The following is a 14,572-nucleotide window of genomic DNA, read 5'->3' as shown; positions in this document are numbered from 1 at the left end:
AAAATTTGAAATATTATTGCAGCAAAATTTGGAAGACAAAAAATGACCTAATGACCTGTAGTTCCAGCAAAAAACAAAACAAAACAAAGAATCAGTGCCTAACACATTAGAATATAGCTCACTTTAATACAAGTACATATACATCAATAGGCACATGTCACATACATTAGGTTCATGCTTTCATATTATTGGGTCATTGTTTCTTTCGTTTAATATATTGTAAAAAGTGTTCATATCACTAAGTAGTCTTCAACCAAAAAAAAGAGAAAACAATACTTCTTTTCACACAAAAACCTGCACATGGGTGCTTATAGCAGCTTGATTCATAATTGCCAAAACCTGGAAGCAACCAAGATGCCCTTCAGTAGGTGAATGGATAAATAAACTGTGGTCCATCCAGGCAATGAAATATTATTCAGTACTAAAAACAAATGAGCTATCAAGACATGAAGAGACATGGGGGAGCATTACATGTGTATTACTAAGTCACAGAAGCAACCTGAAAAGGCTGCATACTGTATGGTCCCAGCTATATGTCGTTCTGGAAAAGGCAAACTATGGAGACAGTAAAAAGATCCCTGGCTGCCAAGATGGGAGAGAGGGGTGAATAGGCACAGAGGAGTATTAGGGTAGTGAAAACACTCTGTATGATACTATGACAGTTGATACGTGTTATTAAATACTTATCCAAACCCACAGAATATAGGACACCAAGAGTGAGCCCTAATGTAAACTACAGACTTTGTCGGTTCATCATTTGTAACAAACGTACCACTCTGGTGGGGAAGTCTATAATGGGGAAGGCTGCATGGGGTTGGGGGCGGGCGGAAAAGTATGGGAGATCTCTGTACCTTCCTCTCAATTTTGCTATGAACCTAAATAAAACTGCTCTTAAAAGTCTTTTTTTTTAATTGTTTCACTAAAAAATGTCAGAAACAAAAAATTAGGTATTATTGTAAACAGAAATATGAAGACTGAGGAGTAGCTACTAGATTTGGCAACAATGGTCCTTAGGTTACCTTGGCAGGTGACCTTAGCAGAAGCCATCTCAGTAGACACCTGGTCACAGTGGCTTGAAAAGTGAGCAGGATGTGAAGGAATGTCACCAAAAGTAAGGGCAATTCTTTCAAGTGGTTTGGCTGTGAAGGGAAGGAGGGAGGGTAGATGTCTCATGGTTGTAGGGTCAAGAAGGTTTGGTTGTTGTTTTGTTTTGTTTTAAAGATGAGAAAGGGTTGGAAAAGCCAAAAAAGAAAACAAAAGGAATGCTAGACATTCCATATAGTAGGTAACTTGGGACAATTTCACTCTAAGAAAATAATAATTATGATCATTTAAATCAAAAATGTACCAAACTTTGACTATTGGCCAAGCTTGGTGTTAGGTGGGAAAAAATGAGAAAGGCTTCTCTGGACTCCTGACCTTTGCAGCTACAGCTTGGACTCAGCTGGTCTCTATTACAATCATCCCATCACCTTCCTTGTACCTGAGGCCCAGCCCACAACAGGAAGGCAGCCTAAGTCAGGAGTACAATGGGAGTTTGGTATCAAAGGACTATACGATCTTTGAGGATCCTTTCAGCTCAGAGACATGCTAATAACTAATTTCTTTTTTTGGGGGGGTGGGGGGGGGTTAAAGTAAAGAGAATTGAAGGTCTCATGGGATCTGACAAAAAGCTAGAGCTGAGATTTGGCATTATACCTCTTAGAGCATGTTCAAAACTGCTCCACATCTGCCAGCTTCCTCCCAACCTTCCCTTGCCTTTGCTTACAATAGCTGGACCAGTTTGAGACATTATTGCAAAATGATGAGACGCAGGAAATCCTCTCCACCATCACAAGAATAGGATGGGTCATGGATATTTCAAAGCTAAACAGTACGTGGAAAGATTGTCCATAAAAGATAGCCCAGGTATATACTTCACTCAGTCAGTTAGAGCAAGTGCTAGCTGAGTAAGGGAAATATTTCCCTTTAACCCAACTGATAGAAGAACCCTAGTTCCCAAGGGTAGTTTAACAGCTCTTGAAGATGCTGAGCTACTGTTCACATCTGCAGACCAAGCCTTGGGCTGCCAGGAAAATAAAACCAGCCTTGGTCTCAGTCCTTTGGAAAGTGGGGCTGGCAGAGTCTTACAGAAGATTTGTGCAGCCTCTGGTATTAACTTCATTTAGCACTTGCCTGAAAACAGAGCAGGAGTTGAATGTAGAGACAGGAACTAAACGAAGAGATATTAGCCCTCTCCCTGAAGAAATGGAGAAAATACCAATGGCTCCTTTTGAAGTAAAGGGAGAAATGTATGAACCTGGATTTTTTGTGACAAGGGGGAAAATGTCTGTGCATAGATAATTGGAGCCATCATCTTGCATAATAATTTAAAAGGACCTTTTGGGAAATTTTCCTTGCCAAAATTCTGAGCAAAAGAGATCAGAGTCCATTGTGCTCAGGATTCTCATCATTCCATCTCTGTTCCAATGTTTGATTTCGAGGGTGAAGAGCAAGTCACCATTGAGCAGGATTCTCCAAGAAATGATGAAGATGAGGAGGATGACCAAGAGACGCATCAAAAAGGGTACAGATTTAAACCATAGAAATAACCACACTTACCTCCTAAACACAGTGGTTTTGCCACTTTTTAAATTCTCATCTAATTTTTAACATTAATTATGATTTATCAGAGATGGTCACCACCAATCTCCCCTCCCTACTACCCACCCAACACCATTTTCAGAAAAATTAATGGAGCTCTAGAATAATCAACGTGGTAAATTCAAACTGCTAATGTCCTGGGAACCCAATATCCAGGACAATCTTCTAATTAAAGCTGTGAATTGCCAACTAATTGCTCCAGTCTATACAAAAGTAGTTAATTCATCTTCACAATGTTCAATCAATAAGCAATTGATTTCTCAAAAATCCAATTCACTTTAAATCCCAACAAACTTGCTCTTGCCTTGTCATATCATAATGTTCCGAGTCCTTATCACCCATTAGCAGGTGAGACAAATTATTATTATTATTTTTTTGGATCAGAAAAATGAAGCTCAGAGAAGTAACTTAGCCAAGGTTAGGGGAACAAAGCTAATTTAAATTTCAGCTTCTGATTCCCAGTCCAAGATTGTCTGGTACTCTATCATAACACGAAAGTATTTGTAAATTTTCTAAATTCCTATTTAAATTTGGTGTACATTCCTAAGTCTCTGAGGGACTTTATTTTTACGTATCAGAAGACAGAGTCAGTCAGAATTAGGATCAAAAACTCTTGTCACATATACATCATCAAGAATATTTGCCACCTTGGAAACCTGAACTTAGTTTCACCCCTTGTTTTACTTTATGAATCTCTGATCCTGGGGGCTGAGAGCTTCTCTTGGGTGGTCAGAGGTACTCAAGTTTCATCCGTGTTAATGGATGGAAAACAACCACCAGGAGATTGGGAGTTGTTCAGCCTAGATAACCAAATGACCAAAGCGACTATTTCTAGCTACAGTACTTCCTTTTATGAAGTGTCAAATTGCACTATACACATTCCTTGCAATTAAAAAATCTGATAAATTCAACTTAAAGTAGATGGATGTGCCCTATTACATGCTGCCCTGCAACGCTGCTGCTTTATAACACTATATCCACAGCTGAGGATGATGCATCGCAATCTTTCCTAAATTAGACCATGAAAAATTTAGTCTTTACTATACTTATATTCCCTCAATATGTTCTAGAACAGTGTTTCTAATTCTCAGTACACATATTCACACACATACGTAAGACAAAATTTTCATGAAATAATGCCTGTCGTCACTATGTATGATACCCTCTGAGATGTCCTATTCTTTTGTTTAAGGATGATCGTCATGCACTGTGTGACTGACTTCGCAACCCACTAATGGGTCCCAACCCACAGCTATAAACTATTGTTCCAGAAAAGCAATACGCACTACCACTTCATTTAGCTAAGAATTTGACAAAGGCCTGTCAATCACAATGTCCAAGGTGCTGGTGTTGGGCTCACAGACACCTATTCTCCACGAAGTTACAGTCAGTTAAGTCTTCATAACAAAATACAATCAAAGGAGACAGTAGGAATAAGTCGCAGAGGAATGCCTCTGTTTGACGAAATGCAAGAAGGCTTTGTAGAAGCAAAGGGCTTGAGCTGTGCCCTGAAACTTGAAGGGGGCTGAGATTTGGACACAGGGGCATGACTGCTGGAGGGAAGGGAACTGGAGGTGTTCACCAAGGGGACGGGAGCTCCCAGCGGGGGACTGAGTCCTTTGAGATCCTGGGGATTCAGAATCTTCTATATAGGAGAAGGGGTTGTTTTAGAAATCCTGTCCAGTGGCCTGGAAGTGGTCATGATTAAATGTGTGAGTAAACTCCTTCCATTTGGTCTCAAGTGGGAGAATGAAGGCACATTGAGCAAAGAGACATGTGCAGGGAAGCCAGGTTTCAGAGCAAGTGGAGGGCCTGGGGGGGCAACCGGGAGCACCCAGGAGAAGGAAGGACAGTTGCTATGGATACAGGCCTGGGGCCTCTCCAGACTCCCTCACTGGTGGACACCATCCTCCCCAGAAGAAGTGATCAGATGCACACGTGGCTCACACACCACACACTGCCCTGTAACAAAGCTCTGGGCAGAAACAAAGACACCAACCATTCCGGAACGTTCTGAAAAAGCTATATGACAACCCATTGGTTAACAGCCCTCAAATCTCCGAAATTCTACTTTACATGTAAGCATCCTGTGAAGTCCGTCAGCCTCCCGCTAAACAGGGTGGTGACTGAGGACAGGGAATCTCCAGCTTGCTCACACTTTGGGAACCAGAAGGGAGAACCAGAAGGGATGAGAGTTCATTGGATTTTTTGGGGGGGGGCTGCGTTGGGCCTTCAATGCTGCGTGTGGGCTTTCTCTAGTTGCAGCGAGAGGGGGCTACTCTTCGTTGAGGTGGCTTCTCTTGTTGCGGAGCATGGGCTCTACGCGCGAGGGCTTCAGTAGTTGTGGCATGCGGGCTCAGTAGTTGTGGCTCAGGGGCTCTAGAGCGCAGGCTCAGTAGTTGTGGCGCATGGACTTAGTTGCTCCAAAGCATGTGGGATCTTCCCAGACTAGGGCTCGAACTCATGTCCCCTGCATTGGCAGGTGGAATCTTAACCACTGCGCCACCAAGGAAGTCCCCACTGGATTTTTTTTTTTAAGTCAACATTTACATGACAGCTTACAAGCTAGTGGAGGCCCTCCTAGCACAGTGAGAAACACTCTCGTCCTATGGTTTATTCTTAGCTTCTGGTTAGTTATCCTGTCCCCTGCTTTATTTCCAGGAGCATGTTTTCTGCATCTCTGTAATTCCTCAGGGCTTTGGCACATCCATTCAGCAAAGGTTAGCAAGCCACGGCTGATTTTAGTCTAAAATGAAATGAGTTTCTTATTTCTATTTTGTAGGACACATACCTCATGAATGCATTTGCCTGCTTGATTTACAAAGCCTTATCTAGCTTTAGCGTGCCAGGTTATGTAGTGTATGTGGTGTTTACCTCTGTCTGCCTTCTTGCTTTTGTGTTGTTACAGGTGCCTGGAAAGGAAGTGTGGTACAGTTTATGATTTTTGTAGGGAACACCAAAGAACCCTTAAGTCCATGACCTGGGGCATTTTAATAGCAGGTAAATAACAAAAGGGGATGGAATACCAATGTCTCTTTTCCAGGATCCCTCAAATATTAGTTTTCTGTAGAAAACAAATAAATATTTCCCTTCCCCTTGACTTCCCTGAATCATCCAGAGAGGAGAGAATTTAACCAGGATGCCCTGAGTGGTGGGTCTCAGCTTGAGAAGTCCATGTAGATAGCTTCCCTGTCCTGTTTATGCAGCCAGCAGCTAATTTTTTAGGTCACCTACTCTCACTTTGTTATTGTGGTATGGATTTGAGGGTTGGATATTGCAAATTCAGGTAACTGGAAACATGGTGATAATCACAAAGCAGAAACCTAATTGAAGGGGTGATATAAGTAATCAATCAATGCTTTATATAAACACAACATGAGAAGGAGCCTAGGGTCATGTAGCCCACTCTTCTTACCTGAAAGCAGGACCAGACTGTCTTCACAAATGAGCAGGTGTCCTGTTTTGACTCCCTCCAAACAAAGGGCTCCAGGGCCCACTTCAAACAACACTCCTGTCTATAAAATGTGAACCCTCCCACCCAAGTCCACAAACATTTATGCAAGACTGCTGCCCCCCCCCCCCCCACCGGAGGTCCGTAGTTTCCCGGTGCTCACACAGCTAGAACAGGGAGTAAGCAGGATTGAAAGCTTTCTTTGTACTGGCTCAGAGAGTATTTTGCAGACCATACTCAAAACCACACAGCTATGCCATTGTAGTACAAAGTAAGCAGATGGTGTGGCTGTGTGCCAGGGCGACTTTATTTGTAGAAAAAAATACAAATATACAAATACAACTGTCCTTGCCACCTACAAAAACAAGTGGTAGGCCAAACTTAACTTGGAAACAAAGACTTGTTTGCTGACCTTTAATGGAAAACCGTGCTGTTCTTATCCTAGAATATCATCTTCAAAAGCCATCACCTTGGTCATCGCCCCACCTCTTTCCTTTAGAGATTCTGTGGCACTTAGGGATTGTTGTTGTGACACTCAGAGATTTTCCTACTCAAGCTTAGGCAAATCTGGGCTACAAACTAGAAGACTCAATACCTTTTTGCCAGTAGTTGCTTTAGTGTCTGGCCTTTCTCTGACGGAAACTCACCTGCTGAGTCTCAATATCAGAAAAAGTAGTACTAAGCAAGAGCCCCAATGATCAAGCAACAAGATTCAAGAATTCAGAAGGTTGTTTGAGAAAAAAAGACCTAGCACCCTGTCCTCCTAGCATTCTTGGTGAGACTGTTTAAAATTTTTTTAAAAACCCAAAATATAGTCCTTATAATCAGAGGCACCTATAGCTATATCAAGAGCACCCCTGCGTTCAATGGTTTCCTGACTGAACCTGCCCTTTGCTGAGCCAGATAAATGCTGGAGGCTGGTCTCCCGCTGATTTGGTGATGTTCACTGTCTGTATTTGCTTCCCACAGGTTACCTGGCTCTAGTGATTGCGGCCTGTGTGCTGAACTTTAACAGAGCCCTTCCTCTTTTCGTGATCACGGTGGTTGCCATCTTCTTTGTGATCTGGGATCACTTCATGGCCAAATATGAATCTCAAATCGCTCAGTTCCTCTCTCCTGGCCAAAGGCTTCTGGACAGCCACTGGTTCTGGCTGAAGTGGTAAGTGCACTTAGTTCTCTTACTGAGGTTGAGAGTGACGTTAGTCTTTTCCAACACTGTTCCATAGATTTGTTCTGAAATTGCTTCCTCATTTATGGGATATTGAAGCTAGAAACAACCTAGGGAATAATCTGTTAAAAAAACGCCTTCATTTTACAAGCAGGACATCAAGGCCTAGATAAGGCAAGATGTGCTCAAATGTCCCTACAAACTGTCTTAATTTCAAGGGCCACTAAATGATAAAATGTTGTCCAAAAGTTGGGACGGTTCTGACTTGGAGAGGTGGCTTTCTGCTCTGGGCACGAATCTGGACTCTTTGGGAGGAAAGGTCTGTGAATTAGTAAAGCCAACTCTCTCTTATAGGACCCCCTGTCCTGCAAGTGACCATTCAGGGCTTTTCTTTCAGCCTCTCTCTGTGGGACCTCCTCTCTCTCCAGGTGGCCCTACAGGGTAGGACCCAGAACCCACTCTCCCCAGTGTGGCCAACATGGAATCTACCAGGAAAGTTCACACATTCTTGGCCTAATAAACCAGGGTTGTACAATCCCAACAGAGCAACCCCCTCTGGCTCTGCCATCCACTGATTCAGTGCTATCGTATGCCCACTAGATTCCCCAAGGAGTCAGAACCCAGGCTAAAGCCTGACTTAGCTCTCTGAGGCTTGGGTGAGGTCTCCAATGCAGAGGACACATTTCAAGCTCTCCCTTGAAGGGAAGAAGGTAACGCTTCCCCCATCTCCCAAAATGAAGACGCCCAGCAGCTCTCGCAAAGAAATCACGGGACTTCCTCTCCAAGCATCGTTTCTCCTCTCTGACCCCTTTATATATCCTTGAACTGGCAAAGGGCCCAAGTGTGTGGAGTAAAGGGACACATTGCTTCATTTTTTTGACTATGTGCCTTTTTAGCTACACCCAAAAAGAGTCTCTTGCAATTTCTAGAAGCATAATTTCCTGGTACCAGGGTGTGTTACTCAATATTTTTTGTTTGTTAGTTGAAGCCTGTTTAAGATTTTAAAGTTAGCACAGCAAATGATGCCAAAGCCTCTTTCTTTGTTCTCTTAGGGTGATTTGGGGCTGCCTGATCCTGGGAGTTATCTTCTGGCTGGTCTTTGACACCGCCAAATTGGGCCAACAGCAGCTGGTGTCCTTCGGTGGACTCATAATGTACATTATCCTGACATTTCTATTTTCCAAGCACCCAACCAAAGTAAGCATGAAATCGATCATTTCTTGGTCTTTTTCCCTCTTTTTTTTCCTCATGTGTAAATTGCTCAAAATAATGAGTATGAGAGAGTTGAACTGCTATTCAATATTTTTCTTACCTTGCTATGATATTTAAGTGGCTAAGGTGCCCTTTTCCTGAACGTTAATAGTACTGTTACTCTCTCATTTTTCATTCTCAGTAATTTTCCAGTTGCTCAACCAGTGAGACACTCTCTCCTGTCAAGTCCGATTTCTACTCATGTACCCCCTGGTCCCCCCCATCAAACACACATACAAAGAAAACGTATCCATTTTGATTCAGATTTCCCCAGACCAACAAATAATCTAATATTCTACCATTGGATTCTGCAGTTTATCAAATTTGTATTTGCCATTGAGGCTATTTTACTCCAAAAATTTGTCCTTAAGTTTTGTTCACACAGAATTCAATTCTCACCCTTGTTCTGTCAGCCTGTAACCCAATAAATGGGCAAGAATTCTGAGATATCAAAACTTTCACATATGATTCATAATGGCAAACTCTGGAAGACTTTACTGGCTGAAAGGTTGATCCAAGAAAAGAGCATTAATCAAAACCAAAGCCACCTGATACAATCCAAATTCTTTGCCCTGTGCAGGTGACCGTCTCTGCTATTTTCTGTGCCTCCAATCCCATAGTTCTTTGCAGGCCACTCATCTCTACTCCAAAAATGAAAGCACTTGATTGTCCATTACCACTGCACTCCCTGGGTCTGCATTAGAGTTAATTGGTTCCTTTTACTGTGAAATGAGAGCCCCTCAACAGGGTGGAATTTCACTTAATTCACTTACAAATTGTCAAATCAACAAACCTTGGACACACAGAGAAGTCATGTTCGACCTTTCCATTTTCCAGATGGGGAAATAATTATATGTATCTAACATTTACAGCATGACCGGGAAGGCCAGATTCTTCCTCCTTTAATGGCCCTTCTAAGACTACTCTTTGTGTCTAAGTGATTTTATCGTGACAAAATGGTTACATACGCTCCTGGGACTGAAGGCTTAATCTCAGGTTTATGAAGAGGGAACACAACCCTGAGATTTTTAGGTATGATTCTATGGAGGGATTCTCTGCTCACAACTGCTGTGGCCTCTGAAAGAAGGTGGATCACAGGCCACATCTGAGAGGCTTCCAAGGAAATAGTGATCCTCTGGGCATTTATGCTGAGTTCAGCATTCATTTTCTAATAACCTATATCTCTTCCTATTTCTGTATAGGTTTACTGGAGGCCTGTCTTTTGGGGTATTGGGTTACAGTTTCTTCTTGGGCTTTTGATACTAAGGACAGAACCTGGATTTATGGCTTTTGATTGGCTGGGGAAACAAGTTCAGGTAAGGTTGGTTCAAAAGAATGCCTTGCTTTCATAGTGCTTTTAACATTTGAATAGAACCCTCAAGACATGTCAGAAATAGCTTTATTTGTCTGCATTAGTTGACCCAAATTTTAATTCCATAGCATGAATTAGACAAATAACTTTGTTTATGTTAATCCGTGCAGTTTATTAATATTCTGGTTGTCTCTTACCCATACCATCCACTACATCACTCCTCAATCCCATTTGACCCCTTCATCCTGCCTGAGGGGTGTCACTCTTCTAGGGTGTTTCCCCCAACAGAGAAACAGGCTTCTCTGCATCTAGTGGTAACCAGTACCGCCCATGTACCATCTGTGGCTTCTGGAGCAAGTTACCACACCCAGCTTATTCTTTAGCACCCTAGAGTCAGAGTGAATGTCAGAAACGCCAGGAAACCTGTATGAAGTTATAGTTCTACGATATACTTCCAGGCCATCCACTGGAGGGGGAAAGTTGACAAAATCAGCTCTCCAAGTCTATCCCACAAGTTTTCTGAGTCCCCACCCTCTGCAGAGCCGTAGGTCCTGTGGATGGTAACTACATCTTTAGTGCTTGTAATGATCTGCTCTTTTCCTTTCTTTAACTCAGACGTTCCTGGAGTACACTAATGCTGGCGCCTCATTTGTCTTCGGTGAGAAATATGAAGACCACTTTTTTGCATTTAAGGTAAAGCCAAACACTTTTTTTCTGTGTAGACACTTCCTTTTCAGTAACTTCTCAGTCTTTGTAGATGTTCAGATAGAACCTAACTGATCAGAACCCAGGCATATACCTTCCAGGCATGTCATAGGGGCACAGCCCATCACTGGGCTTTCTCCTTTACCTGAAATCAGTGGACTGAAAACATTTTATTTTTTTTACAGTAACATTAAGGGAAACATCTAGAGGAAGTCAGGAATACTGAAACACAGGCATACCTCAGAGATATTGTCAGTTTGGTTCCAGACCACCGCAATAAAATTAATACTGCAGTAAAGCCAGTCAAAAATTTTTTGGTTTCCCAGCTCATATAAGTTATGTTTATACTCTACTGTAGTCTAGTAAGTCTGCAATAGCAGTATGTCTAAAAAAAGTACATAGGTTAATTAAAAAATACTTTACTGCTAAAAAAAATGCCAAAACAATTACAATAGTAACATCAAAGATCACTGATCACCATAACAAATATAATAATAATGAAGAAGTTTGAAATATTGTGAGAATTACCAAAATGTGACCCAGAGACACAAAGTGAGCAAACGCTGTTGGAAAAATGGCACCTACAGACTTGCTCAACGAAGGTTTACCAAAACCCTTCAGTTTGTAAAACACACAACCTCCGAGAAGCGCAATAAAGCAAAGCACAATAAAACAAGGTATGCCTGTACTTTTGGATGTCTTGTAGCATTTGCTGAGATAGTTATGAAAGATCATATGGGGGGGGCTTCCCTGGTGGCACAGTGGTTAAGAATCCGCCTGCCAATGCAGGGGACACGGGTTCAAGCCCTGGTCCGGGAAGATCCCACATGCCGCGGAGCAACTAAGCCCGTGCGCCACAACTACTGAGCCTGCGTGCCACAACTACTGAAGCCCGCACACCTGGAGCCCGTGCTCTGCAACAAGAGAAGCCACCGCAATGAGAAGCCCACACACCGCAACGAAGAGTAGCCCCCTCTCCCTGCAACTAGAGAAAGCCCGCGCACAGCAACAAGGACCCAATGCAGCCAAAAATTAATTAATTAATTAATTAATTAATTAATTATTTTAAAAAAGATCATACGGGGTAATAGTATCTGAGATTTCAGGGTAAAGAACATTAGGTCCCTGGCAATGAATAGACATATGGCTGCTAATGCCTCCCCAGTCCAAGCTCAGTGACAGCCCTGCAGTCAGGAAACTCCTTAATCCCAGACAAACAGGGACAGCTGGTCACCCACATCAAGCTCTGTTCTTCCAGAGCCATCCCCTTGCTTAACCTTTCCCCTCTCTCCTTCAGCACAGCCTTCACCTTGGCAGGCCTGCAAGCTGGGCCTCCTCCCAACCAAAGGAGGGATGTTATTTTACAGGCAAAAGGCAACTTGGCAACTTGGCCCCATGCTCAGGCCTAATCGATTCTCTCCCAGGCCTCCCCCAGCCCCAGGAAGCTCACCTTCCTCTGGGAAGTCCCTGCAAATCCTTGTCGATGAGTCAGAAAGATGCATTTGGCTTTTCCTTCAGATTTCTTTTTTGTGGTGTGCTATTGTTCCTACACTTCTCCATTGTTTTCTTACTCGGGGACTCCAAATTTACCTCCAAATTACCTCGGCATCGGTTAGGCCAACTGCTATGCTGAATCTTTTTTTAAACTGCTGATTTGATACTTTGGTGCTGAGATAACTAAGCCATCTCTGAAAGGTCAAATGTTTACAAATTGAGATAGAAATATGCTCCTATCATGAATTGAATCCAGAATTACAAAAAATAATGTCACGGAGAAGGAGGAACTTGCTGCCCAGACTGCACCAGTGTCTTCAGACCTCCCCCCACCCTCTGCCCCCAGGGCAGTAGCCTCCATCCTTTCTGCCAAAGCAGATTCCTGTGGGAACATTGTGGGGATGAGCCCCTTTAACTCCCTGAATCTTTCAGGAAGGCTCTGCCTGCCCATTAAAGCCAATAAAATCACATAAGTGAGCGAGCTCTGAATAATGGCACAAAAAGTCTTTTGATATATATTATTAATAGATTTTTCTAAATTAGATCCTGTACAAATTGTCCTTGGCCATTCTGTGTCTCTGGTGGCAGCTTGTCCCTGACCATTTAGCTGGGAACAGAGGGGAAGGGGAACAATGGAGTAGGGGTGCGGAGGGACCCAGACCACAGCCCTGTGTGGTCTATGCAGGGTAGAAACTCTTCCCTGTAGACACACAGGCTGCATTGAAGGCATCCAAAGAGCATCAGGAAAATCGGATCTAGAAAAAGACAACCTTTGTTAACACAGAAGTAAACTAGTTTCCAGAGTTTGTATAGTGATTCAAAGATCTATAGGTAAAATAGTTATTATTCTAAAAGCTAAATCCATGAATGCTTGCTTTATACAAGGCATTGTTTAAGCACCTACTGTGTCACTATTGTGAATAAGGATCTGAGGTAGCTCACACTTAATCGTGACCCAGGTTACTTTGCTAATAAGTAGTGAAGCCCATGTCTGTTTAATATCAGAACAACAAGAATATCTGCCAGTGGCTTTCAGTGTCTTGATCTAATTATTACAAATTCCCCCCAAAACGTCATTCCTTCTCTTAGAAACTAAAGTAAGAAAAGCTCATCATAGCAGGATTTTTTTTTTTTTAAGTCAAGTTTCCTATGAAATAGACTCAAGCTTATCCAGAACAAATTAGAGTAAGAGACTATAGATGGGGAAGTTGCCTGTTAAAAACGTTGTTTAGTTCAAGAGGAGTTTCCAGTATTTTGATGACATTTCAGAGGGGGAAAAGGAGGCAGAAAGAAGGAGACTGATCCGAAAGCTACTAATACTGCTGGGGCCAATGTTAACCCGTGACCGCTCTTACCCACCACCACCCTCAGGTCCTGCCCATCGTGGTTTTCTTCAGCACTGTGATGTCCATGTTGTACTACGTAGGATTGATGCAGTGGATCATTAAAAAGGTACCAGGACTAGAAGGCCGTGGGTGACCGGTGTAGAGCTGATTATCGCAGGGACAAAGTCTTGAATGCCTTTTATCTGTGTTTTTCCAAAGTACCTTTCCCTTCGTACCAAGATCCATGCCCACCCCAAGTTATTAGATTTAAACCCAAAAATCCTACATGGGTCCACAGAGGGAATTTTATCTCCAGGACGTCTTATAGGGCTGTGACTTGCAACACACTGAGCACCTTCATGAAGCGGTTATTCCGTTAGCCAAAGAATTGACTCCAAGAGATGGGGACCTGATTGTCCCTTCATCTTGGCTATCTGCCCAAGGCTTACACAGAGTCACTGCTTATCCTCAGGTGATAACGAAAGTGGACCCTCCTGGTCTAGGAGTTGCTAGAGAATCAAAGCAAGAAGGGGAAGCTGATCTTTTCTCCTGAGGGATTTTTGTAAGCAGACAATTTTTTTTTTTTTTTTAGGTCTGAAAAGTTAACCTCAGTTCTGCTGCCCCAGCAGCTGTCAGTCCTACATCATGTTAGATCACAAAACTCAGAAATTTGTAAGCTAGTTTGAATGCACATGAGAGCAAGGCAGTGTATACAGGGCTTGGGCACAGACACAGCCCTCTTTTGATCCCTGTAAATAAATAAAATGGAAAAAGAGAGAGAGAGCCAGAATACCAGCAGAATTAAAAGTTTCAGCAAGAGCACCAGGGTGCATAGTTTTCTGATTGTCAGTTTAAACATTCAGCATCCCTGTGTCCACATCGAAGTAGGAAGGAAGGAGAGAGGATGCAACAGGAAGTCCCCATTCTGAGGTGGGCATCACAGTCTCTGGTTGGAAGGACCACTACAGATTGGGACCATCAACCATGTTTGTTTGAGAGTTAAGTAGAAAAAGCCAAACCTCAACTACATCCCATTACTTATTAGCTGGGCAAACTTTGACAGAACAACTAAACTGTTCTGTGCCTTGGTTTCCTCTTCTGTAAAATGGGCCTAATTATAGGACCTCCCTCAAAGGCTTATTGTGAGGATTAAATGCATTACTCAGAACAATGGCTTAAAACAGTGCCTGGAATGCTGTGAAGACTGCCATGACTGTTAGCAA

General features: G+C 42.7%; 1 protein-coding gene and 1 long non-coding RNA gene across 6 annotated transcripts in view; one reads left to right on the top strand and one right to left on the bottom strand.

The window, feature by feature from the left end:
* LOC309664517 overlaps nt 1–14,572 on the bottom strand; it is a 439,565-nt gene that overhangs the window by 210,513 nt on the left and 214,480 nt on the right. The gene's annotated exons all lie outside the window — the stretch shown is intronic.
* Nucleotides 1–14,572, top strand: part of SLC28A3 (solute carrier family 28 member 3) — a 59,346-nt gene that overhangs the window by 26,724 nt on the left and 18,050 nt on the right. For 2 of the 3 annotated variants that reach the window (XM_082469707.1, XM_082469706.1), the window contains 7 exons: nt 2,484–2,566; nt 5,552–5,643; nt 7,064–7,253; nt 8,315–8,459; nt 9,716–9,829; nt 10,441–10,518; nt 13,396–13,476. In XM_082469707.1, the coding sequence (XP_082325833.1) occupies nt 2,484–2,566; nt 5,552–5,643; nt 7,064–7,253; nt 8,315–8,459; nt 9,716–9,829; nt 10,441–10,518; nt 13,396–13,476 (783 nt within the window). The remainder of the gene's footprint in view (nt 1–2,483; nt 2,567–5,551; nt 5,644–7,063; nt 7,254–8,314; nt 8,460–9,715; nt 9,830–10,440; nt 10,519–13,395; nt 13,477–14,572) is intronic. The other variant, XM_082469708.1, reaches the window with a different exon arrangement.

This window comes from Balaenoptera physalus (genome assembly GCF_965194825.1).
Source record: "Balaenoptera physalus genome assembly, chromosome: 7".
Classification (NCBI taxonomy): Eukaryota; Metazoa; Chordata; class Mammalia; order Artiodactyla; family Balaenopteridae; genus Balaenoptera; species Balaenoptera physalus.
The sequence above is the reverse complement of the archived record's forward strand: the minus strand, read 5'-3'. Positions and strand labels throughout refer to the sequence as shown.